Genomic DNA, 26,129 nt, shown 5'->3' on the forward strand with positions numbered 1-26,129 from the left:
TTTCGGCCTACTTAAGATCCTCCTGTGTGATTAGCTTTCTATTGGCTTACAGATCGTTTGAAGCGCAGCCAATGGTGTAATTGACGCGTCGTGATTGGTTCCCCAGCATACATATAGGGAAGATGTGGGCAAACCACACAGTGTTACTTAGCAACATATTGGGTAGCTAGTCTGTGACGTCACTGTAAAACTATGGGGATGCATTCGATTCTGCAATTCTGCCAATTCTCCATGTGGAACAAGGTGGTGATTTGAATATATTGTTTCCTTCTATATAGGGAACGCAAAAACGTTTGGAGAATAGATTGGAGCATTTAGGATGAACGTTTATACATTTTGTTTCGAGGTTATACTGCCACCAAGCGTTCAATGTCAAACGTGACAAAACAAAACGTGGTCTGACTGTAAAGGCAACCTTTTCTCAATGAATTGTAACGATTACAAAAAATACTAAATGAATCATTGCTATAAATAAAAATTTAGTAACACTGTTAATTTCTTCCTTCTCTGGGTGAGTTAATCGATGCATTCAAGGATCGCTTAGCTCAGCCTAGGTTTAGTACAGGTAATCAAGTCAGGAACATCGATAGGCAGAGTAGCGATGGTCGGAAGTTATCAGTAAACTAATGGGTAAGTAATTAACTATATAACAGGGGTTGTTTGCAAGACTATAATTCAAATTTCTATAGTGCAGGTGTATGAGTTGGCATCTTATTCCGGAAACCAAATGAGTCAACTGTGCTGCTGGCTAGCAGTTAGCCCGCTACAGCGAGTACTGTTACGTTAACTATGATCATCAACGAGCTATACTGTCATTTTAGAGACAGATAGCAATGCAATGTATTGTATGAACTTCATTGCGTTTATAACACATTATGTAATAAGTCCACGCAATCTACATCTACACAAAAAGGGAGGCTAAGCATTATGATAAATCACGCAGCATAGATAGTGTAAACTAACTTTAATGTGTGTTCTTGTTGTGTCTGTGGCCAACACGCCCCTGTAAAGCGGCAGTTAATTTGCTCCTGTTTCTGTTCTTCCGTTACATGACCACCTGTCTTTTGGGAATGTTTTATAGAGGAACGGCTGTTGCTGAACGAAATAAAAACCACATATAGGAGACATAGCCGCTGCCCGCAATGTCCGCCCAGGGCGCTCGACTGTCTCCTGCCGGCCTCACCTCCGCTTCGACGACTACCACGTCAGGTGTTTCCTGCGGGGACGTCGGAGCTGCCATGGCAACAGTGTCACCCGAGCAGGTTTCCTTCGCCTCTGACCGCTACGCGAGAATCATCCTGGCCCAGATGAACCGGATGCGGCTGCGCGCCGACTTCTGTGATGTGCGGCTGAGAGTGGGCGAGCGGGTCTTCAGGGTTCACAGGCTCGTTCTGGCCGCCTGTAGCCCCTACTTCTGTGCGCTGTTCTCCGTAGGGATGAAGGAGCTCGACAAGGACGAGGTGCAGATCCTGGGAGTGGAGGCCGGGATATTCGAGGTTCTGCTGGACTTTATTTACACAGGTGCTTGCTGGTTGTCTGATGTGTAAACTAAATGAGCATCAAGGGTAAACTCACTCTATGCTTCCGCTCCTGTGTGTGAAGTAGTGTGTGACATTTATCCAAATAATGCAAATTCTTATAATAGATATAGTATATATATATAGTTATTTGTGAATGGCCTGTTATAATTGAGGGATTTCTCTCCTTTATCGCCTTAGACTCACAATCTGGTATATTTGTCGATGTGTGCCGTTGACAATGTGGGTGGTGGGTTACCCCCCCTGCTGTCGCTGGACTATGCTCCCAAGACAATGAGATATAAACGCATGCATGCATTTCATTCTGTTTCTGTATGCAGTTTCTAGGAAGCATTCCCGCTCTAACAGTGAGATGATTCCCCCCCAGGGGTGATCAACGTGAGCGTGGAGAACGTCCAGGAGCTGATGGTGGCGGCAGACATGCTGCAGCTGGCGGAGGTGGTGTCCATCTGTGGGGAGTTCCTCCAGGGCCACATGGAGCCCTCCAACTGTGTCGGCATCTTCCAGTTCCTGGAGCAGATCGGCTGCATGGACATGCTGGAGTTCACTGAGAACTACATCCACGTGCACTTCCTCGAGGTACTGGAGCGCACGAGCGTCTGTGAAAGACACACCGTGTACCAGTCGCATAAACCCCGGTTAAAAAGCTGCAGTGGGTTCCCAACACAAGCCAGGTCCATAGAGCAAGTCTGTTTGGAACGACCCAAAGTCAGTCGGTACTGTGTAGCAGTAGACTTGTGTGTATATATATATATATATATATATATATATATATATATATATATATATATATATATATATATATATATATATATATATATATACACCGTATAAATATATATATATATATATATATATATATATATATATATATATACACCGTATAAATATATATATATATATATATATATATATATATATATATATATATATATATTTATACGGTGTGTATATATATATATATATATATATATATATATATATATATGCGTCAAATAGGAATTATGCCCAGAATGTTGCGTACACACGGCAGTAGGATACCTCCTTCATCCAACACCACCACCCCATGACCCCCCTCTCCCCCCCCCCCCCCCGGCCCCCCAGGTGTGCGTGGCCGATGAGTTCTGGGGCCTGTCCAAGGACCAGCTGGTGCGGCTGCTCGGCAGCGAGGAGCTGCGCGTGGAGGAGGAGTACCAGGTCTTCAGCGCCGCCATGGGCTGGCTGCTGCAGGACGTGGGGCCCAGGCGGCGCCACGCCGTGGAGGTCCTGGAGCCCGTCCGCTTCCCCCTGCTGTCCCCCCGTAGGCTGCTCAAGTACATCGAAGGTGAGGGGGCCCGGGGGGTCCCGGGGGGTCCCCTGGGGGGTCCGGTTACACGCTGAGGAGGACCCCACTGGGGGAGGGGTCGTTTGGCGCTGGACCAACTGACAAGTTTGTGTCAAAGTAAACTGAGCGGTGTTCCTCCCCTGTCGAAAAAGGGTGAGGTGCTCAACATACTTTTGATGGATATTCAGTCAAATCTATATATTAATTTGTAATTATATGTATTTGCCATGCTGTGACCCACCCCTATGGGTCACAATCCACGGTTTGAACAGCACTTCTTTAATGCATGGCTCTGTAATAAAAAATATGAAGGTGTTGATAAAGAATGACGTCGTTTTGTACCCACAACAAAAGGTGTTGCCGATTTCAGCCTGCGGGTGGCGCTGCAGACCTTGTTGAAGGAGTACATGGAGGTCACTAAATCGCCGAAGGAAAATAAGCCGTACTGTGTGGGGGAACCTTCCAAGATGAGGCCCAGACGGAAAGCTAGGAAATATCTCTACAGTATAGGTAGGTGGCTACATCTTATTTATGACGCCTGGATGTTGTTTATATCGTAAACCCTACATTGCTCTCCAGCGACCTCTGGTGGTCATTGGTTGTAATTAACGCCTTTTCAGAAAAAGCCCAGAATAAGAAAAAGGAAAATGTTGTAGCATTAAAATGAAATTAAATAATGCCCACACATCTCCACATGTTGTAACGTGTTAACTCCCCCCCCCCCCCCCCCAGGGGGCTACACGCGGCTGCAGGGCGGCCGCTGGAGCGACAGCCGGGCCCTGAGCTGCGTGGAGCGCTTCGACTCGTTCAACCAGTACTGGACCACGGTGTCGTCGCTGCACCAGGCCCGCAGCGGGCTGGGGGTGGCCGTGCTGGACGGGATGATCTACGTGGTGGGAGGTGAGGGGGGGGGGGGGGGCAGGGAGGGGTGGGAGGTGAGGGGGGGGGGGGGGAGGGAGGGGGGCAGGGAGGGGTGGGAGGTGAGGGGGGGGGGGGGGCAGGGTGTGGTGGGAGGAGGGGGGGGGGGGGCAGGGAGGGGGTGGGAGGAGGGGGGGGGGGCAGGGAGGGGTGGGAGGAGGGGGGGGGGGGCAGGGCTCACTGGGCGTTGGAGGGTGGAGACAAACACCATCAAGCAGAGGCTTATTCCTTTATTTACCTGACGTAGGTTCAGGTTCAGGCTCAGAAGTGGCTTGCCGGTGGGGGGGGGGGGGCTGTTTTGTGGTGTTTGACCCCCAGCCCTGAGGTTCTGGGGTCAAACCTGTTGAGTGCACTGTCAATCGCTTTGAAAAAGAAATGAACCAGGAAATGGTTCTGGTAACCAGTCCAGGCCAGGCTCCTCCCCTCACCGACCTACTTCCTGTCTGTGTTCCTCCTGACCACCGGTCTACTTCCTGTCTGTGTTCCTCCTGACCAACCAACCTACTTCCTGTCTGTGTTCCTCCTGACCAACGGTCTACTTCCTGTCTGTGCTCCTCCTGACCAACGGTCTACTTCCTGTCTGTGTTCCTCCTGACCGACGGTCTACTTCCTGTCTGTTCCTCCTGACCAACGGTCTACTTCCTCTCTGTGCTCCTCCTGACAAACGGTCTACTTCCTGTCTGTGCTCCTCCCCTCACCGGTCTACTTCCTGTCTGTGCTCCTCCTGACCACCGGTCTACTTCCTGTCTGTGTTCCTCCTGACCAACGGTCTACTTCCTGTCTGTGCTCCTCCCCTCACCGGTCTACTTCCTGTCTGTTCCTCCTGACCAACGGTCTACATCCTGTCTGTGCTCCTCCCCTCACCGGTCTACTTCCTGTCTGTGCTCCTCCTGACCACCGGTCTACTTCCTGTCTGTGTTCCTCCTGACCAACGGTCTACTTCCTGTCTGTGCTCCTCCCCTCACCGGTCTACTTCCTGTCTGTTCCTCCTGACCAACGGTCTACTACCTGTCTGTGCTCCTCCCCTCACCGGTCTACTTCCTGTCTGTGCTCCTGCCCCAGGGGAGAAGGACTCCATGATCTTCGACTGCACGGAGCGCTACGACCCGGTGACCAAGCAGTGGGCGGCCGTGGCCTCCCTCACCTTCCCACGCTGCGGCGTCAGCGTGTGCCCCTGCCACGGGGCGCTCTACGCCTTCGGTAGAGCGCCTAATCATAAATGACCTCTGCACAAATATATAAGTCAATATATAGGTACTAGCCAGATGCAACTAGATAAGCCATGTTGAATTAGGTGGTTTCATGTGATTGCTTGTTGTCTTCAGGGGGTTGGGTGGTTGGTTTCATGAGGTTGGATTGGTGTGTTTCATGTGATTGCTGGTTGTCTTCAGGGGGTTGGGTGGTTGGTTTCATGAGGTTGGATTGGTGTGTTTCATGTGATTGCTGGTTGTCTTCAGGGGGTTGGATGGTTGGTTTCATGAGGTTGGATTGGTGTGTTTCATGTGATTGCTGGTTGTCTTAAGGGGGTTGGATCGGTTCAGAGATCGGGAAGACGGTGGAGCGCTACGACCCCGAGGAGAACAAGTGGGAGGTGATCGGTAGCATGGCCGTTCCTCGCTACTACTGTGGCTGCTGTGAGCTTCAAGGTGCTGAAACTCTCTCTTTACACTCACCTCTTTAAACTACAACTCCCTCTTTAAACTACAACTCCCTCTTTAAACTACTACTCCCTCTTTAAACTACAACTCTCTCTTTAAACTACAACTCCCTCTTTAAACTACAACTCCCTCTTTAAACTACAACTCCCTCTTTAAACTACAACTCCCTCTTTAAACTACTACTCCCTCTTTAAACTACAACTCTCTCTTTAAACTACAACTCCCTCTTTAAACTACAACTCCCTCTTTAAACTACAACTCCCTCTTTAAACTACAACTCCCTCTTTAAACTACTACTCCCTCTTTAAACTACAACTCCCTCTTTAAACTACAACTCCCTCTTTAAACTACAACTCCCTCTTTAAACTACTACTCCCTTTTTAAACTACAACTCTCTCTTTAAACTACAACTCCCTCTTTAAACTACAACTCCCTCTTTAAACTACAACTCCCTCTTTAAACTACAACTCCCTCTTTAAACTACAACTCCCTCTTTAAACTACAACTCCCTCTTTAAACTACTACTAAAACTCCCATTCATGGATAGTTCATTACATCAACTGTCACTTTTTTGGTAGAATAGGACAGACAATTTGAGTAATGTGCATGATGGTCTTTTGTATTTGTCAGATATTAAAGAATCCTAACTCTAAACCTAGATCTATAACTGGAACAAATATCGCCTATCCAAGATCAAGGCCAGGGGAAAGATGTACTAAACTATAAGCTCCTTACTCACCTGTCTGTCTGTCTGTCTGTCTGTCTGTCTGTCTGTCTGTCTGTCTGTCTGTCTGTCTGTCTGTCTGTCTGTCTCTCTCTCTCTCTCTCTCTCTGTCTCTCTGTCTCTCTGTCTCTCTGTCTCTCTGTCTCTCTCTGTCTCTCTGTCTCTCTGTCTCTCTGTCTCTCTCTCTCTCTCTCTCTCTCTCTCTCTCTCTCTCTCTCTCTCTCTCTCTCTCTCTCTCTCTCTCTCTCTCTCTCTCTCCCCAGGTATGATGTACGTGCTGGGGGGTATCAGCGATGATGGCCTGGAGCTGTGTTCGGCGGAGGTGTTCGACGCGCTCTCCCAGCGCTGGCGCCCGCTGCCCCCCATGGCCACGCGCCGCGCCTACGTGGGCGTCGCCGCCCTCAACAACTGCATCTACGCCGTGGGGGGCTGGAACGAGGCCCTGGGCTCGCTGGAGACGGTGGAGAAGTACTGCCCCGAGGAGGTAGGGGGCGCTGACCCTTAACCCTAACCCTTTAACCCTAACCCTCTCATCACTGACCTGTATCTGGACTCACCCTTTAACCCTTTAACCCTAACCCTCTCATCACTGACCTGTATCTGGACTCACCCTTTAACCCTTTAACCCTAACCCTCTCATCACTGACCTGTATCTGGATTCACCCTTTAACCCTAACCCTCTCATCACTGACCTGTATCTGGACTCACCCTTTAACCCTAACCCTAACCCTAACCCTTTAACCCTCTCATCACTGACCTGTATCTGGACTCACCCTTTAACCCTAACCCTCTCATCAATGACCTGTATCTGGACTCACCCTTTAACCCTTTAACCCTCTCATCACTGACCTGTATCTGGACTCACCCTTTAACCCTTTAACCCTAACCCTCTCATCACTGACCTGTATCTGGACTCACCCTTTAACCCTAACCCTCTCATCACTGACCTGTATCTGGACTCACCCTTTAACCCTAACCCTCTCATCACTGACCTGTATCTGGACTCACCCTTTAACCCTAACCCTCTCATCACTGACCTGTATCTGGACTCACCCTTTAACCCTAACCCTAACCCTCTCATCACTGACCTGCACCCGTCCTCCACCCGTCCTCCCTCATGTGACGGTGTACATCCATGCGCCCTGCAGGAGAGGTGGGTGGAGGTGGCGTCCATGTGCACGGCGCGGGCGGGGGTCTCGGTGGCGGCGGTCAACGGGCTGCTGTACGCAGTGGGGGGCCGCGCCACCAGCCGGGACTTCTCGGCCCCCGTGACGGTGGACTCTGTAGAGGTCTACGACCCCCACCTGGACACATGGACGGAGGTGGGCAACATGATCGCCAGCCGCTGTGACGGGGGGCTGGCGGTGCTCTGACCCCTCCCCCCCAGACTCCTTCAGGGGGGGGTAGAGGGACCACTCCCCTGCCCCCCCCCCCCCCCCCCCAGACTCCTTCAGGGGGGGGTAGAGGGACCACTCCCCTGACCCCCCCCCCACCCCCAGACTCCTTCAGGGGGGGGTGGAGGGACCACTCCCCTGACCCCCCCCCCCCCAGACTCCTTCAGGGGGGGCTAGAGGGACCACTCCCCTGACCCCCCCCCCCCCCCCCACCCAGACTCCTTTAGGGGGGGGGGGGGGGGGACCACTCCCCTGACCCCCCCCCCAGACTCCTTCAGGGGGGGTAGAGGGACCACTCCCCTGACCCCCCCCCCAGACTCCTTCAGGTGGGGGTAGAGGGACCACTCCCCTGACCCCCCCCCCCCCCCCCAGACTCCTTCAGGGGGGGGTAGAGGGACCACTCCCCTGACCCCCCCCCCACCCAGACTCCTTCAGGGGGGGGTAGAGGGACCACTCCCCTGACCCCCCCCCCCCCCCCCCCCACCCCCACCCAGACTCCTTCAGGGGGGGGTAGAGGGACCACTCCCCTGACCCCCCCCCCCCACCCAGACTCCTTCAGGGGGGAGTAGAGGGACCACTCCCGTGCGATCGGACTGATGTCACATTGGGAATCCTTAACTTACTACGAGGAAGTAACGTTGGATGTTGACTGGCCGCACTCCTTCTTATCTGATCTGGACAACGTGCAGATTAGTGTAGTCGCCCGGACTGGAAACCACGCTGGGGGAGTCGCCCGCGCGGGCGGAGCCTTTGATGATCCCACAAACATTTCAGTTTTTATGGTATGGGTTCTTTTGGTTTGGTGTTTTTATTTTCTCTGACCCCGTTTATAACTTCCAACTTTGATTTGGCTAAACTGTGATGTTGAAACGAGCTGAAACTGGAAAACGGGATAATGCTGAGGCGCACTGCAATCGATCCCAAACTCTGACGACACAAACACAGACGTACACACACTGAAGACACCGCTAGTTCCAGCCCTCAAGTACGAGTACCTAAGTACTAGCCCTTTACTACGACCAGGCCCAGACTAAAGTACTAGCCCTTTACTACGACCAGGCCCAGACTAAAGTACTAGTCCTTTACTACGACCAGGCCCAGAATAAAGTACTAGTCCTTTACTACGACCAGGCCCAGAATAAAGTACTAGCCCTTTACTACGACCAGGCCCAGACTAAAGTACTAGTCCTTTACTACGACCAGGGCCAAACTAAAGTACTAGTCCTTTACTACGACCAGGGCCAAACTAAAGTACTAGTCCTTTACTACGACCAGGCCCAGACTAAAGTACTAGTACTTTACTACGACCAGGGCCAAACTAAAGTACTAGTACTTTACTACGACCAGGGTAAAGTGCTTGTGCTCCATTCGGTCGACAATATTGTGATTCGATGAATGAAAGGATGAATAGAATAATGAATGACTGAAAGGGTGAATAAATTGGTTGCTTATGCACACTGGAGGAACACTTTGGAGATAAAGATGAGCCTTGGCAGCAGAGATGGCACAAAAACCCAACATTGTGACACACACACACACACACACACACACACACACACACACACACACACACACACACACACACACACACACACACACACACACACACACACACACACACACACAGAGCAGTCTTGTACGTACATGACAATAGCTATATATCACGTTGTCTTAAGGAGGAAACTTGAAATGATCCAAAAGGCCATCAAAATAATACTTGACAGCAGAACCCGCTAGTGTTGCTTTGGACCTTTTGGCAATCCATATTACCTGTAAACATTTAAATGCAATGGTTCACCACTTTTATGTTTCTATTCTATTGTATGTATAATTAATCCCATACTGTAAATGAGTGTCTAAGTTATTTTTTAACACTTCTATCCTAACTTAATGTGTGGGTTTCTTCATTTCAACCTGACCTGAACAATCTTGAAGTGTATTGTTTTCTTACTCTGGAGAAAATGTGCAGTATATTTCACTACAAAGGTCTGTCCTCATTAATTATTAGCAGGATTTATTGCCCCCCTGTCATTTGATCAACCACTAAGTTCTTGAACAGCTTCCATGTCTATTAAGAATTACACATAAGAGTGGTATTTGGTTTATCAATTAACCTGACCAAGGTGAAACCTGAGCTGCACTCACTTTATGAACACATTCTGTGGCCAAGTTGAAGCTAAGGGTGAATTGGGAAATTTAATTAATGTTATGAAGCGTAGTTTCTCTGCTCAGTGATAATTTAACTTAAAAGCCAAACATAAGTTCGCGCAGAAATGTTAGTCTATTTTTTTTATTTCACAGTCTCAGTTTGACAGTAAATTTCATGAATGAAAGTTTTCAACCGAGACGATGGGTGTGCCTTCTTGTAGATCCATTCACTTGTGTTATGAAACAAACGTGTCCTTAAAGAGCTGTGGATGGCTGCATTGTACCTGCCTGATGTGTCGTGTTTCCACCAGCATTTCTTATGTTTTGCTTCTGCACATATTTCCCCCATCCCGTGTAGCAAGGTGATTTGTAGAACTTGTTTTGGGAACACAAACATAGACTTGACAATGAAGATGAAAACAATCAGAACCCAACCGGTCAGCTCTGAGGCTCTGTGACAGCCTCCTCCTTGTGCCTGAACTTTTTGAGCGCCAGCGTGGCCACCAGCGAGAACGTGGCCACCAGCGTGAGCAGGGTCCGCATGGCCTTGAACCAGGCGGGGTACCCGGGCAGCAGCGTCAGGTCGTAGTGCAGCGACAGGCCGAGCCCCATCAGCACCAGCAGCGCTCCCTCCGCCACGTTGTCCCTGCACAGCAGTGCCAGCCAGGCGATGAGCGACGGGACCACGCTGTTGCCCAGGTTCATCCAGTCGGGTCGGGCGGGGCTCCCCTCAGGGATGGCGAAGCCCCAGCGGGCTCCTCCCAGGAAGGAGACGATGGTGGCCCCATACACCACCTGCGCGTGCGCCACCTGGGGACAGAAGGAGCCTGTGGCGGCCATGAAGAGGGGCGCCGAGACAAAGGGCAGCAGGCCGGAGAGGCCGAGGTAGAGGGCGGGCTTCGGGGCCTGGGCGAGAGCCTTCATGCTGAAGGCTTCGTCCTTAGCATGGGGGACACCAGGTCGGTGGCCATGACAGAGGCGTGAGGGGAGACAGGTGATTGGCCGGGCGTTTAGGAACCTGTCAGTTGAGGACTGTCTGCAGATCAATGTTGGTGGTGACCGAGAAAGAAGCGTCTGTGTTTCTCGTAGAGTGCTTGATCGTCTTAGGATTTGTTGAAGACTTCTCCTTTGAAGACCCTATTAAATACAATTATGTATTGTTAATCAATCATTTCTGCAACTTACTGTTTAGAAATGTTGATGAAAATAACAATTTCCCTTCATTACCCCCTGGGTTATGCGTCTTATCAATGTAGATGGCATCATTTTAAATCTGCGGAGAAAGAATTCACATATGTCGATGTTACTGAATATGAAGTTGATTAGAAGCATTGCATTGAGATAGAAACACTTTGCTCTGAACTATAATTCAGCTACTATAATCGATGTGGCTAGCGTCAAATGAAAGCATGATAGTCGCAATTGTAGCTAGAATACAACAACGAAACACGTAATGAGTGACACAAGAGCAAGAGTTAACGTTACCCTTTAATTACACGTTGTGTCGTTTCCCTAGCGGTGCCAATTAGTTACATCTATGACCATGAATTAAAGCCGTTGCTACCAAACAACTACAAAGGTCGTCCTGTCAACGCAAATCTATTCGATGGGTTATTGATTTACTTTCGACCCTCTCTTATCCATGAACACAATTGGTTCTGAAATCGACTGGCATGGCTGGCAATGGCGGGGAAGGGCAATGAGTAGTATTCAAGATCTCAAAAGGAACTTTTGTGATCAGACAAACGTGCTCTAGGAAATAACGAGGGACACTTTTCCAAATAAGTCCATACAACAGCTCACAAGTAAACTATTTTGTTTTACTCGCATGAATTGACATTTCCAGATGCTATTTTTGCGTTGATATGCTTCGAATCCCGTCGTAGTGTCATCTATGTTGCATAATCGTAAGCGCCCCTGAACGCACCTCTACTTCGCTATTCGAATCGCTCAGTGCCAGCGCCAGCGGTAAGCGCTTCTAAACCCAAACAAACGTCCACAGCGACTCTCACAGCCGACGAAGTTTGAATAGAGTGATACCTCTCCGTGACCGTAGTAAGTCATTTCGTACCTTTCAGTCACACTTGGTTGTAACCGTTTCCCCCAGACGCCGTTGGTAGCATCGTCACGAATTACACACGCTAGCCAGTTAGCTGGACGCGTTAGCGGGCTGATGGATGTGTGCTGCTAGGGTAGCCATTTTGAAACTGTGTTGTTCCAACCAGAGCAGGTCTGTTTACCCCTGTTGTTTATGTGCGACCATCGCTACTAGCGTCGGTGTACTTGGCTATAGACGTTAGCGATGCGTTTTTATATGGATAAGGTATCATGCGTGGTTCATTAACTTCACACATCCACCAGTTGCACGGGCTACTGACCCATATAACGCTGGCTATCTGCTAACCATCGCTAGCTATCGGCTAACCTGAACTAAGCAGCCTGAGCTAGCATCAACGGGGAGTAGAGAGGATCTCATTAACGTGCCCTGGCTCTTCTATCATGGACTAGGAGCGCCAGCTATTGCATCTTCTATCCGCATGTAATGGCTCTGCTTTGCATACATGCCATTTAACCTAGAGCCAGCGTTGTGCTGTGTTTTAGTTGTGAATACGTGCGTTGCCAACGACGCGCACATCTGGGTGTTCAAACATTACTCAAACGACATGATATTGTGTTGTTGCCGATGCATTTCCATGAATGTGATTATATATTGTATATGCAATTGATGAAATCACTTTTAAATGCACGGTTTGATAACATGAGCAGTGCGTCTATTCAGCCAATGGCTACGTCGAACGTACTGTCGTTATGTAATTGTTTGAGGGGAGCCCTTTTGTAAGCTTTCGCTGTAGGGGAAACCGTATTCTGACTAATAACAACCTTACGATTTATTGGCAGGCTCAGGTATTTTTTTATACGTTTTGTGACTGTGTTGTGTTCTCTGGTTTTGTGCAGCGTTGTGGGCACCGGAGCCTGTCTAACATGCGTGACAGTGACGTTAGAGATGTTGTCGAAGAAAGTGTTTGTGTGTGGAGGATATTTTTAAACTGGAATGAATATTTGATTTAGAAGTCCTAGAATCACCTCTGAAAGTAGGATATGTACCAGTCCTCAACCCCTAAGCCATTGTAGGGATCTCTCGCATGAAATCTAAGTCTTCATACAATCAGTGTATTCTTATTTATTTATGACTTGACTATTATTTACCCCTTTTGATATCTGGCATTTGATGTGTTAACTTGTGTCTAGTGCCAAACATTCATGTTTGTTTAATTCCTTTTGCAGGTATGGTTTGTTCCTGTACTGAAAGTTCAACAAGATCAAGATAATAATTGCCCTGGGCTCCAGCGAGGACTGACCCCCGGCCACTCGCACCAACACTGGTTCCCAAAGGGAGGATCGGATATAGGCGCCCATGCTTGGCTTCTCCCCTGGTTTGCCTTTCTCTAGAAGAGAAACCGCAGGTTTTGCTCTTATTCTGCAAGTTACCTGGCTGCGTTGGTCCTAACCATTGAACATAGAGGCATCACATGTGTCCTATGATCCCTGACGCCTCGCGAGGGACCTGACCGTTCTGCAGCTCCAGCTTGTCTGATCTATGAAATCTGAACTGCTGCACTCTTCTGGGTGGATCGGATACCACAGGGCCGTGGAGCGAGCGTTTAACCGATGTGAATGTAAAGCGCCTCACGTCAGACGAGGCATTATAATGTATCGGCCCACAGGAAACCAGTTCCACTAACCCCAGACGCAAGATGACGGCGATGTAACGGCGGCTCTGGCTACCTCTCCTGTCATGTGACCGCAAGACCCGGAGCTTTCTTTTCTTTATCCCCGGGGCCGCCCCTTTTCAATCAGCCAATGAGGTGAGCCGTGGTCGTCCATCGGTGATCTCCATCCTAACGGAAAGACTGTCCTCCAACCTGTCTCCCTTTTTTTTTTTTTCCTTTTTGTGTTTGGCTGGATCTCACAATGCCTCGTTAGGAGAGCGGGCGACCAGAGTCTGGCACGCTTGGTGGCAGGAGAAGACTCTCCCCCTACACTCTCCTCTCCTCCCCTGCCCCCCCTCCCCCTCCCTCTCCCTGGCTGGTGGCCATAGCAAAGCCCCCTGCAGGGCTCTGTTCTGGTGTAACGAGCCTCCAGTCCATTTCCATACAACCCAAATCACCAAAGGCCTGAAGGAGCAGCCAGCGACTGGCTGACATGAGTTAGGGCTCCTTCCCACCGGGACCACCTCGCCACAACGCTAGCGCTCACACACCACGCCAAAAAGAAACAAATCACCTTTGGATATATCAATCAGAAGAAAAAGAACGCACTTGCAATCAGGCACTTCCGGAACCGTTGGACATCTCTGCTCCTTGAGCCGCCCCCCCAGGCCCACTTCCTCTGGAGCCCCGTTCCAGATCATTCCCGCGGAGCCTTCCCGACCAGACTTCAGGAGCTCCACCCTGGACGTTGGGGTCTGCCTCTTGGGGAAGGGGCTGTGTTGTCCTGGAGGAGTCGGGACAGAGCAGTCGGAGGTTGGGTGTTCCTCGCCAGTCGGCGCACGCGCTCTGAGGGGAGTCGGCCGCGGCCCTCGGGATCAAGCCCCGCAGCAGCAGCAGCGCCGGGGGCGGGCAGAGGACTTCAGAGCCACAGACTCTGGGGTAAGGATGAGCGCGGGTAGGGGGGCTCCAACCAGCCCCCGGGCTGCCCACTCCCTCTCCCCTCCATAAAGACGCATAAGGGCCATAGAAAGATATCGGTAAAATGCACTAATGTGCAGAGAGGTGGTTCCAGCCCCAGAGAGGCCCAGACGTAGCCCCCGATCTGAAACACACACAACAGGCACCACCTGCAACACGGGTGACTGCGCTGGTTCTGTCAGAGCAATCCTTTTTATTATGAGAGACCAGACACTTGGCATGCTGTCAGCAGGTCGTCCACCACACAGGCCTCAGGTTATTACTGATCTCTAACAATAGACACCCAAGGCCAGAGGAAGGCCTTTCAGTTTCTTGAAGACAAAAAGCGGTGAACCCCAATAAAGAGAAACTCATGGGGAGGTGAGCGGTGCCATCTGTTCCCGTGTTGAGGCTTTCTGTTGAATGACGGTGGTCTATCCACTCTCTCAGATCCTGGCCATGAGGTTTGACGCCTCGATCCACTGACCGGAAACACTGGACCTCAATGGCGCAGCATGACTTTGTCCCTGCCTGGCTTAACTTCTCCACGCCCCAGCCCGCCAAGGTACGTGACTGCGCTCCCGCTGTGTGTGTTTGTGTGGGTTACAAAATCAAGATGTAGAAACATTGTGTCTGTTGTGTGGATATGTCGGTTCATGCATGCTGTGTCATGAATTCAGTCTAATGGTGCATATGGCAATTCATGCAAATTACTGCTAGTAATTAACTGTAAGCATAGCATAACTAATTTAAAGACATTGATAGTTAAACTATCAATACAAGAAACCAGTACTTTGAAATCCTCCCAATGAACATGACACTATTACACAAGTACTTTCTACAAAATATATAGCAATTAAGGGGACATATTTAACACGACAACGGCCATATCTTGGTGTATGTGAAGCGAAGACAATCTATCCTTAAGGCATAAACCTGTTGGTTGGGTTGACGGGTGTGGATGATCGTGTTTGGTTTGACTGGAGTTCCCCTTATTCTCCTCTTTGGTTCCAAGGCAACCTTTTTACCATAAGCATCTTGCATGCATCGTGCATCACTTTGCATGGCTGGTATTAAAAGAAACAGAGGATAGATGGCGAGTAGAAATCGATATAATTACAGTAAGGCTGCATACAGCAGAGTACAAGACATTTCACTTTAAAAGTTGTACATTCCTATTGCAGCCAGTTCCATACCTGCCCCGGGACTGGTAACCTCACTAGTGGGAGTGTCCACACAGGTGTGTGTGTGTGTGTGATGGATAGATAATACTATGGGTGTGTGTCAGGGAGGAGTGCCATGCTTTCACAGTGTTGTGCGCAGTGGACGCACAACCTCACATGCACACCACTTTGTTTCTCTTTGGAAAGCTTTTCCCGAGTTTCCCTCCTAGTGATCTGGAGTCGGTCTGGCCTGGCTTTAGTGGATTTGTTGGAGGTCCTCTCATTCTCTGCATGTGTTGTCGGTCACCCTGTGGCTGCAGGAGGAGGGCTCTGAACCTGCTGATGAGGACCTATTGGTTCAGACGTTTACCTTCAAGGGGCCAATGCATGCAGGCTTGGCTTGATTATCCCGCTAAGTGGTCAATCAATCCATCGGTCATTGTCTGACCTTGTGCAGGTGCTCGGTGTATTCCTACCGGTCTGAATCTTGACCGGTCGGAGAGCCATTCATTCCCTCGCTGTGACTCTTGTCAGGGTTTCCCATACATGCAGCACGCAGTGGAGCAGCGCCCCCGCTGGATTACGAGTGCCACTGCAGTCAGCAGGGCCCAAGGAACAAAACGAACCAAACATCTCACATCAACAAATTAGTATCGCTGCCCTAAATGCTATTTATTATGCATCATAGCGCCCCCTGCTGCAGCCCTCACTGGATTATCCTGGGAGAAATACTGTGGAAAAACAGCCCAATAGTGTTCTTCTGTTGAATAATAAAAACCACATTGAGGAAACTGTAAGTAGCATTAATTAATGAAAGGCTTTCGACTAAATGTAGGGAGCATGAAGAGACGTACAGAACAAGAGACGTAATCATAGAAAATAGTTTAGCCTTTTTGATTGCATAGAACAGAAGCGACAGTATAATGAACCCCAGGCGGTAGTCAATGTCCCCAGATTACAGACTGACAAACTGATTTAGTGCTAACATCAACAGAATCCAGAATCTGTCTCCCGCAAAGAGCACGCCCGCAAAGAGCACGCCCGAAGGCTCGCTGTTCCGGTTCTTTCCTGGCGAACCGTTTCTTGTGGATTGAACGCATCAGAGGATGTGCGGGAGTCACTGATCCCATCCCAGCCGGATGCATTTAGTGTAGTTCTTTGATGTTTAGTGACCTCCTTGTAAATGCGCAGGTGAAACTTTATAGGCATCCTGATGTTTGAGCATGATGTGAAGGCAATATGTGGTTGGCACTAGTAAGAGATTCATCTTGGTCTCGTGATGCACCCTTGAACCCACAGGTTATATGTTTTTTACCCACTGGTCAGTATGTGTCTAATGGCCTTTGTTATAAGTATCGTTAATGTCTCTACCGTTGTACAATACCAACGCGTATACCTTGTTTATTCAGTGTACTTCAGATATATATACAATATCTATATATTTATATATCGTGCTGAAATGAATTATAATTTTGACAATCATCAAGTTCAGCAAGCTTCTAGTTTCACAAATGGACTTATTTGGTGGCTTTGGGCTGCTTGGGTTCCTCTCAACCCAACTGTTGGCATCACCACGTCAGAAGGAGGGCCAGGAGCACCTCGGTGTAGAGTCCCCTGATGGGATCCCCCAGTAGATCCCCTGACCTAACCGGCCCCTGATGGGATCCCCCAGTAGATCCCCTGACCTAACCGGCCCCTGATGGGATCCCCCAGTAGATCCCCCCCCCTGACCTAACGGGCCCCTGATGGGATCCCCCAGTAGATCCCCTGACCTAACGGGCCCCTGATGGGATCCACCAGTAGATCCCCCCCCCCTGACCTAACCGGCCCCTGATGGGATCCCCCAGTAGATCCCCCCCCCTGACCTAACGGGCCCCTGATGGGATCCCCCAGTAGATCCCCCCTGACCTAACGGGCCCCTGAGGTGACCCCAGTAGATCACCCCCTGACCTAACGGGCCCCTGATGGGATCCCCCAGTAGATCCCCCCCCCCTGACCTAACCGGCCCCTGATGGGATCCACCAGTAGATCCCCCCCCTGACCTAACCGGCCCCTGATGGGATCCACCAGTAGATCCCCCCCCCCTGACCTAACGGGCCCCTGATGGGATCCACCAGTAGATCCCCCCCCTGACCTAACGGGCCCCTGATGGGATCCACCAGTAGATCCCCTGACCTAACGGGCCCCTGATGGGATCCACCAGTAGATCCCCTGACCTAACGGGCCCCTGATGGGATCCACCAGTAGATCCCCTGACCTAACGGGCCCCTGATGGGATCCACCAGTAGATCCCCCCCCCCTGACCTAACGGGCCCCTGATGGGATCCACCAGTAGATCCCCCCCTGACCTAACGGGCCCCTGATGGGATCCACCAGTAGATCCCCCCCCCCTGACCTAACGGGCCCCTGATGGGATCCACCAGTAGATCCCCCCCTGACCTAACGGGCCCCTGATGGGATCCACCAGTAGATCCCCCCCCCCTGACCTAACGGGCCCCTGATGGGATCCACCAGTAGATCCCCCCCTGACCTAACGGGCCCCTGATGGGATCCCCCAGTAGATCCCCCCCCCCTGACCTAACGGGCCCCTGATGGGATCCACCAGTAGATCCCCCCCTGACCTAACGGGCCCCTGATGGGATCCACCAGTAGATCCCCTGACCTAACGGGCCCCTGATGGGATCCACCAGTAGATCCCCTGACCTAACGGGCCCCTGATGGGATCCACCAGTAGATCCCCCCCCCCTGACCTAACGGGCCCCTGATGGGATCCACCAGTAGATCCCCCCCCTGACCTAACGGGCCCCTGATGGGATCCACCAGTAGATCCCCTGACCTAACGGGCCCCTGATGGGATCCACCAGTAGATCCCCCCCTGACCTAACGGGCCCCTGATGGGATCCACCAGTAGATCCCCCCCCCTGACCTAACGGGCCCCTGATGGGATCCACCAGTAGATCCCCTGACCTAACGGGCCCCTGATGGGATCCACCAGTAGATCCCCTGACCTAACGGGCCCCTGATGGGATCCACCAGTAGATCCCCTGACCTAACCGGCCCCTGATGGGATCCCCCAGTAGATCCCCCCCCTGACCTAACGGGCCCCTGATGGGATCCACCAGTAGATCCCCTGACCTAACGGGCCCCTGATGGGATCCACCAGTAGATCCCCCCCCCTGACCTAACGGGCCCCTGATGGGATCCACCAGTAGATCCCCTGACCTAACCGGCCCCTGGGGCCCCAAAGCAGACACTAACCGGCCCCCTGAGGTGACCCCACCAGTAGAGCACCCCCTGATCTAACCGCCCCCCCCCCCCCCCCCTCAGTCCTCCAGCCATGAGCCGCAGGGCGAGCCCCAGCAGCGCGGCGGTCGGGGGCCCGCCAGCCGCCGGCGCCACAACTCCTCTGACGGCTTCTTCAACAACGGACCGCTGAGGGCGCCTGCAGGTAACCACACCCCCACCTCCTACACCACCTACACCACCACCTACACCACCACCCCCACCACCACCACCACCACCACCCCCACCACCCCCTACACCACCTCCTACACCACCACCTACACCACCACCACCTACACCACCTACACCACCACCACCACCACCCCCCCACCTACACCACCCCACCACCTCCTACACCACCACCACCACCACCCCCACCACATCCTACACCACCTCCTACACCACCACCACCCCCACCACCCCCACCACCACCCCCAGTACCACCACACCCCCACCACCTACACCACCACCACCCCCAGTGCAACCACACCCCCACCACCCCAGTAGCCCCACCCCCACACCCCTGGTATGCTGCCGCTCCATGTTGCCATGGCAGCAGCAGAGCGATGTGGTTGATACAGAAGGGCTCACCATGGCGTGGGGCGTGAGCAGCCCCCCCACGTCCTGTGGGCCCCCCCACGTCCTGTGGGCCACGTGTCTGTCACTGATGAACCCTGGAGGCTGGTTGTTGTTAACGCCCCTGTTGTTGTTGTTGTTGTTGTGGTGGTGAAGGCGACGGCTGGCAGCCCCCCTCCCTGCTCCTGAGGCATGACTCGGTGGACTCGGGCGTGGCCAAGGGCGGGCACGGCGGGCTGGCGGGGGGGTCGTGCTGGAAGGAGGCGCCCGGCTGGCACGGCGCCCCCCGGGGGGGCCAGGACGCCCACCACCCCCCGGGACGGCACCCCAAGCGGGTGGGGGGGGAGCGGGACAGGCAGGGGGGGCACCGACAGCGCAACGGCAACTTCCACCCCCGCAAGGGCGCCGCGTTCCAGGACAAGTTCCCCGGCGAGGAACGCAAGGAGGACAAGCTCAAGTTCGTGGAGGAGGACTTCGTGAGTAGACCCCCCCCCCCCCCAGTCAGGGGGGGAAACCCGTCATGACTCCGCCCCCTGTCTGCTAGCTCCACCCCCAGGCAGCGTGGAGCGGGTCATGACTCCGTCCCCTGTCTGCTAGCTCCACCCCCAGGCAGCGTGGAGCGGGTCATGACTCCGCCCCCTGTCTGCTAGCTCTACCCCCAGACAGCGTGGAGCGGGTCATGACTCCGCCCCCTGTCTGCTAGCTCCACCCCAGACAGCGTGGAGCGGGTCATGACTCCGCCCCCTGTCTGCTAGCTCCACCCCCAGGCAGCGTGGAGCGGGTCATGACTCCGCCTCCTGTCTGCTAGCTCCACCCCTAGGCAGCGTGGAGTGGGTCATGTCTCCGCCCCCTGTCTGCTAGCTCCACCCCCAGGCAGCGTGGAGAACTCTCTGTGAGCAGCCTGCTTTATTCCCGTCATCATGTGGCTGATACGGTTAGCGTTAAACCTGGAGAGCATTGAATCGACTGTTCAGGTGGAATCAAACTCTGAGATAAAAACAAAGTGTTTTGGTTTGAGTTCTCGGAACGAGGGGGGGCGTGTTATCCCCATGGTTACGACCCATGACAACCGTGTGATACTTTTGTTGTACCGTCGTCATAATGAGTCGACGGGCGCCAGCGCTGTACGATGGGAGCCGGACCCTCGCGCCCCGTCCATACGCACCGCGGTGTTGGACTGTAAGTGTCCTCTCGGGCGCCACGGCGACGGGCGCCGCCCTCGGGTCACTGAAGAACGCCCTCACCTTCATTGAAGGACATTTTAGATTGTGATCAGTGAGACGTTAGGGTGTTTTAAAGGCTGTGTAGGAGAGCCCAAGTGAGGCACAACGCTTCAGTAGATGAGAGGGGACCCCTGGTTCAGTAGATGAGAGGGGACCCCTGCTTCAGTAGATGAGAGGGGACCCCTGGTTCAGTAGATGAGAGGGGACCCCTGGTTCAGTAGATGAGAGGGGACCCCTGAGAGGGGACCCCTGGTTCAGGCAGAGGCCCAGTACTGTTACTGTTAGCCCCCCTTCGTACAGCAGGTCTGGACTCACTGACGGCTCTGATGGTTCCCTTACACTCTGTGTTTAGTAGAAGGGGCCTGAGCCCAGGAAGGGGCCTGGCCGCTGAGCACCCCTCGGCCCCTTACCACCCGTCTGCACCCCTGAACAGTGACGTACGACGGGCTTGTGTTTGAACATCATGCCTCTGTCCCCAGCCCTCCCTCAACCCTGAAACAACTGGAAAACCCGGACCCCAGGTCAGGGCCCCGGCCCCCCACGCTGGAGTCTGGGGTGAGGAGAGCACTCAAAGCACACTCTGATTACAGTTCATCAATGCCCGCTGGTGTAATGGGGACTAGGACCCTGTACTGGTCCCAGGACCTGGTCCTCTGAGCAGTGAAGCATGACACCTGCTCCCCCAGCTCAGTCCTCCTGCTCCCCCAGCTCAGTCCTCCTGCTCCCCTGCTGTCTGTCCCCCAGAGAACCCCCCGAGTGGGAAGCAGATGGTCTCCAAGATGCTGGTGATCAAGAAGGTCTCCAAGGAGGACCCCAGCACGGCCTTCCTGGCGGGCTTCGCCGTGGCCGGGGCCCTCTCCACCAACGGCAGCAAGAGCCCCATGCTGGGCTCCAGCGTGTACAAGAACCTGCTGCCCAAGCCCGCCGCGGCCCCCACCAAGGTGAGGCAGACCGAGGAGACCAGTGTGTAGTTCCTCTTAGTGTCACTAGGGGCGCTGCACTGAGCCGCCTCAGTGGGGCGCTGCACTGAGCCGCCTCAGTGGGGCGCTGCACTGAGCCGCCTCAGTGGGGCGCTGCACTGAGCCGCCTCAGTGGGGCGCTGCACTGAGCCGCCTCAGTGGGGCGCTGCACTGAGCCGCCTCAGTGGGGCGCCGTAGTGGGGTACCGTAGTGGGGTACCGTAGTGGGGTACCGTAGTGGGGTACAGTAGTGGGGTACAGTAGTGGGGTACTGCAGTGGGGTACGGTGGTGGGGTACTGCAGTGGGGTACGGTGGTGGGGTACTGCAGTGGGGTACAGTAGTGGGGTGCTGTAGTGGGGTACTGCAGTGGGGTACGGTAGTGGGGTACTGCAGTGGGGTACCGTAGTGGGGTACGGTGGTGGGGTACCGTAGTGGGGTACGGTGGTGGGGTACTGTAGTGGTGTGGGGTGCTGTAGTGGGGTACGGTGGTGGGGTACTGTGGTGGGGTACTGTAGTGGTGTACGGTGGTGGGGTACCGTAGTGGGGTACCGTAGTGGGGTACGGTGGTGGGGTACGGTGGTGGGGTACAGTAGTGGGGTGCCGTAGTGGGGTACAGTAGTGGGGTACAGTAGTGGGGTACAGTAGTGGGGTACCGTAGTGGGGTACAGTAGTGGGGTACAGTAGTGGGGTACCGTAGTGGGGTACCGTAGTGGGGTACAGTAGTGGGGTACGGTGGTGGGGTACAGTAGTGGGGTACAGTAGTGGGGTACCGTAGTGGGGTACAGTAGTGGGGTACCGTAGTGGGGTACAGTAGTGGGGTACAGTAGTGGGGTGCCGCAGTGGGGTGCCGCAGTGGGGTACCGCGGCCGGTGGCCCGCTGTGCGGTACCCTGTGATTAGGTACAATAAGATGGACTGTAGGGGGGTCATGGAACATGTTGGACCTTTGTTTAAATAAAACTAAACCCAAAGGTCATTTGATTTATTTTTGGGGACCTCATTTTAATAATTGGTCCTCGTTAACCGTGCGGCGGTGTTAAACATGCACGTGTTCCCCCGCGTCACGTGAAGCATGATGTAACCTGTCCCCATGCCCCCCCCGGCCCCCCCGGCCCGCTGTAAGGGCCTGAGTGTGACCCCGGGGGACCCCGCTGACGGGGGCCGTGTGCTCTGTGTTCCAGACTCAGTGGAAGGCGGGCGGGAGGGAGGGCAACAAACCGGGCCCCCACCTGGGGGGGCGGGAAGCCCTGTTCACCAGCCCTGTGTCCGCCCCCAAAGCCCCCCCGAGCACGGCCCCCCACAGCACCCCCAAAGAGGTGAGGACCCCCCCCCCTGAACCCCCCAGAGCACCCCCAAAGAGGTGAGGACCCCCCAAAGCCCCCCCGAGCACGGCCCCCCACAGCCCCCCAAAGAGGTGAGGACCCCCCCGAACCCCCCAGAGCACCCCCAAAGAGGTGAGGACCCCCCCCCTGAACCCCCCAGAGTGGGGCCGACGTGAGGCGCCTCCCCCCTGTCTCCATGGATACGGGCCCCTGACCCCCCCCCCCTGTCTCCATGGATACGGCCCCTGACCCCCCCCCCCCCCCCCCCCCCTGTGTCTCATGGATACGGCCCCTGACCCCCCTGTGTCTCCATGGATACGGCCCCTGACGCTCCCTGTGTCTCCATGGATACAGGGCCCCTGACGCCCCTGTGTCTCCATGGATACAGGGCCCCTGACGCCCCTGTGTCTCCATGGATACGGCCCCTGACCCCCTCTCTCCCTCCCCAGCAGCAGCCCTCCAGCACCACCCCCCCCATCGACATCGTGCCGTCCCGGCTGAAGCTGATGCGCCGGGGGCCCGACCGCAAGAGCGAGTTCCTGCGGGCGCTGAAGGACGAGGGCCCCGGGGACACCACCACCAGCAGCAGCAGCCCCGGCACCTCGGGAGAGGTGGGTACTGGGCCCACTGGGGCGGGACCAGTGGGCCCACTGGGGCGGGACCAGTGGGCCCACTGGGGCGGGACCAGTGGGCCCACTGGGGCGGGACCAGTGGGCCCACTGGGGCGGGACCAGTGGGCCCACTGGGGCGGGACCAGTGGGCCCACTGGGGCGGGACCAGTGGGCCCACTGGGGCGGGACCAGTGGGCCCACTGGGGCGGGACCAGTGGGCCCACTGGGGCCTACTGGTCCTACTGGTCCCACTGGACCAGTAGGCCCACTGGGGCGGGGCCAGTAGGCCCGCTGGGACTGGACCAGTAGGCCCGCTGGGCCCACTGGGGCCTACTGGTCCTACTGGACCCGCTGGTCCAGTGGGTCCTACTGGTCCCACTGGACCAGTAGGCCCACTGGGGCGGGGCCAGTAGGCCCACTGGGGCGGGGCCAGTAGGCCCGCTGGGGCGGGGCCAGTAGGCCCGCTGGGGCGGGGGCGGGCCCACTGGGGCGGGACCAGTAGGCCCGCTGGGGCGGGGGCGGGCCCACTGGGGCGGGACCAGTAGGCCTGCCCCAGTAGCCCTAGTGGGCCTGCGTCTGGTCTGGATCTGATGGACGTCTTAACGTCTTCTTAACTCGTCCAGGGGGACGGCGGCACGCCGGAGCCCAAGGCCGACAGCGAGGAGGGGGCCGCCCACGAGAACGGCCTGGCCTACTCCCTCAGCGACTCGGACACGGAGCACCTGTCCAGCTCCCTGGAGGCGGAGCACAGGTGAGGACCCCCCCTGGATCACCGTCACCACGACCTCCACCCCCCATCTGATATCACAGCTTACTCATACACGCACACAGCGGGGGAGGGGGGGGGGCTGAGACCATGGCCTCCGTTTGGTTCTGGGCAGACGGGCGGTTGGCGAGCCGACAGACCAAAGACCTGGGAGCTCTCCAATGAAATGCCCTTTTTATAAATCGAATGACAAAAGAGTAAGCATGAAAGAATCTGAGGCTACACTATATTGATGGATCATAGTCATGGAGGACGAGACTGTGTGTTCCTGTTGGACCGCCGTCGCTGGTCCCTGATGGCTCCCAGCCCGGCGGCCCTGACCTCACAACTCTGTCCTCTGATAGGTTGCTGAAGTCCATGGGCTGGCAGGAATGTCCCGAGAACGATGACAACTTCCTGCCTCTGACCGAGGACGAGCTCCGAGAGTTCCAGACGAAAACTGAGCAGGTGACCGCGACCGGGAGCGATGCATCCCTTTATCATGTCACAGGAAGTGATGAACGGGCACGCGCCCTGTCTCCTGGTCTCACACTCGCTCCCCGAGGCGTTATTCACTGCCCCCCCCCCCCCCCTAACCATGAGGAGTCGTTATTCCTTGTTACCCGCCCCCCCCCCCCAGTGGGATTAATAAAGTGGTCTGAACCGATGGTCATGGGGTGTTCCCCATGCTAACGCTATGTGGCGCTAACCGTGTTCCCCATGCTAACGCTATGTGGCGCTAACCCTGTTCCCCATGCTAACGCTATGTGGCTCTAACCTTGTTCCCCATGCTAACGCTATTCGGCGCTAACCCTGTTCCCCATGCTAACGCTGTTCCCCATGCTAACGCTATTCGGTGCTAACCCTGTTCCCCATGCTAACGCTATTCGGCGCTAACCCTGTTCCCCATGCTAACGCTATGTGGCGCTAACCCTGTTCCCCATGCTAACGCTACGTGGCGCTAACCCTGTTCCCAATGCTAACGCTACGTGGCGCTAACTGGTTCCCTCTGGGTGATTGACAGCTGAAGAGGGGCGGGCTCCAGAGGAACGGGGTGCTGCCGCGGCCGCGGGGGGTGACCCTCCACTTCACCCCCTGGAGGAGTGAGCCGCACGTGGACGAGGAGGACGAGGACGAAGGCTCCGAGACCAGTAGCAGCAGCCAGACCTCCGACGACGAGGGCGGAGTCAGGCCCTGAGGTGGGCGGAGTCAGGCCCCGAGGTGGGCGGAGTCAGGCCCCTGGCAACGCCTCACGGAACTAAACGATGAGAAAGATTTAAAAAAAACAAAAACATAAACCACCACATCACCACCGAATACAACAAAGGAAACAAGAGAAAACAACGACAACAAAACAGCCCAGCAAGCAACGCCCCCCCCTGCCCCCCTGCCCACCTGCCCCCCTGCCCCCCTCCTCCCAACGCTCATCCGTTTCCATCGTTTTATTTCTTGGTTTTGTTCTTATTTTCTAGATCACCATTTTGACTTTTTGTTGTCGTTTCTTGCACAAGGGAAAAACCAATCATATCCCAGTGAAGGGGGAGATTCCTGCTCCGTCAGACGTCTTTTCCCTGCGTCTTCTCCTTCACTGCAGCCCCAACACCCCCCCCCCCCCCCCACTGAGCCCCACCCATCCTCCCTTCACTCTTCCTTTTTTTTCTCTCTCACTTTGTGGAACTGAAGTGTTGGAGAATAAACGAAGGGCAAGGAATGCACACAATTCTGCTTTAAACAGACTAACTCATTTCATTGATGATGCTGATGACACATTAATGATATTAATAAAAATTGGTTCCTGAAAAGCTGAAACGTTTTCCATGTGAATCTGCTTGCTGTGTTGTGTGTGCCTCCGACTGCAAGAGTATTTGTGGTAGATGA

General features: G+C 54.2%; 3 protein-coding genes across 9 annotated transcripts; 2 read left to right on the forward strand and 1 right to left on the reverse strand.

The window, feature by feature from the left end:
* Nucleotides 1–409: 409 nt before the first annotated feature.
* Nucleotides 410–7,591, forward strand: ipp (intracisternal A particle-promoted polypeptide). 2 transcript variants are annotated; one of them, XM_056596463.1, is made up of 10 exons: nucleotides 410–630; nucleotides 1,082–1,521; nucleotides 1,906–2,117; nucleotides 2,643–2,862; nucleotides 3,217–3,372; nucleotides 3,595–3,762; nucleotides 4,843–4,980; nucleotides 5,304–5,426; nucleotides 6,426–6,646; nucleotides 7,311–7,591. In XM_056596463.1, exons 2-10 carry the CDS (start codon nucleotides 1,143–1,145, stop codon nucleotides 7,533–7,535), a joined length of 1,842 nt encoding a protein of 613 aa, XP_056452438.1. In that variant the 5' UTR covers nucleotides 410–630; nucleotides 1,082–1,142; the 3' UTR covers nucleotides 7,536–7,591. The 2 variants fall into 2 exon arrangements, with proteins under 2 accessions (XP_056452438.1, XP_056452440.1); XM_056596465.1 differs by having other exon boundaries at nucleotides 410–1,521.
* Nucleotides 7,592–9,854: 2,263 nt separating this feature from the next.
* LOC130387421 (transmembrane protein 69-like) lies at nucleotides 9,855–12,020 on the reverse strand. Of its 2 annotated transcripts, none has more exons than XM_056596482.1 (3): nucleotides 11,776–12,020; nucleotides 10,932–10,977; nucleotides 9,855–10,841 (listed from the first exon to the last, which is right to left on the reverse strand). In XM_056596482.1, exons 2-3 carry the CDS (start codon nucleotides 10,968–10,970, stop codon nucleotides 10,143–10,145), a joined length of 738 nt encoding a protein of 245 aa, XP_056452457.1. In that variant the 5' UTR covers nucleotides 10,971–10,977; nucleotides 11,776–12,020; the 3' UTR covers nucleotides 9,855–10,142. The 2 variants fall into 2 exon arrangements, with proteins under 2 accessions (XP_056452457.1, XP_056452456.1); XM_056596481.1 differs by lacking the exon at nucleotides 11,776–12,020 and adding an exon at nucleotides 11,190–11,492.
* On the forward strand, nucleotides 11,339–25,648 carry gpbp1l1 (GC-rich promoter binding protein 1-like 1). Of its 5 annotated transcripts, none has more exons than XM_056596471.1 (12): nucleotides 11,339–11,759; nucleotides 12,990–14,353; nucleotides 14,822–14,936; nucleotides 18,862–18,982; nucleotides 19,549–19,868; nucleotides 21,095–21,170; nucleotides 21,360–21,556; nucleotides 22,755–22,889; nucleotides 23,345–23,506; nucleotides 24,130–24,257; nucleotides 24,617–24,719; nucleotides 25,276–25,648. In XM_056596471.1, exons 3-12 carry the CDS (start codon nucleotides 14,877–14,879, stop codon nucleotides 25,447–25,449), a joined length of 1,476 nt encoding a protein of 491 aa, XP_056452446.1. In that variant the 5' UTR covers nucleotides 11,339–11,759; nucleotides 12,990–14,353; nucleotides 14,822–14,876; the 3' UTR covers nucleotides 25,450–25,648. The 5 variants fall into 5 exon arrangements, with proteins under 5 accessions (XP_056452446.1, XP_056452448.1, XP_056452449.1 ...); XM_056596473.1 differs by having other exon boundaries at nucleotides 11,340–11,759; nucleotides 23,348–23,506; XM_056596472.1 differs by lacking the exon at nucleotides 11,339–11,759 and adding an exon at nucleotides 11,768–11,934.
* Nucleotides 25,649–26,129: the final 481 nt, after the last annotated feature.

Source organism: Gadus chalcogrammus, chromosome 8 (genome assembly GCF_026213295.1).
Source record: "Gadus chalcogrammus isolate NIFS_2021 chromosome 8, NIFS_Gcha_1.0, whole genome shotgun sequence".
Classification (NCBI taxonomy): Eukaryota; Metazoa; Chordata; class Actinopteri; order Gadiformes; family Gadidae; genus Gadus; species Gadus chalcogrammus.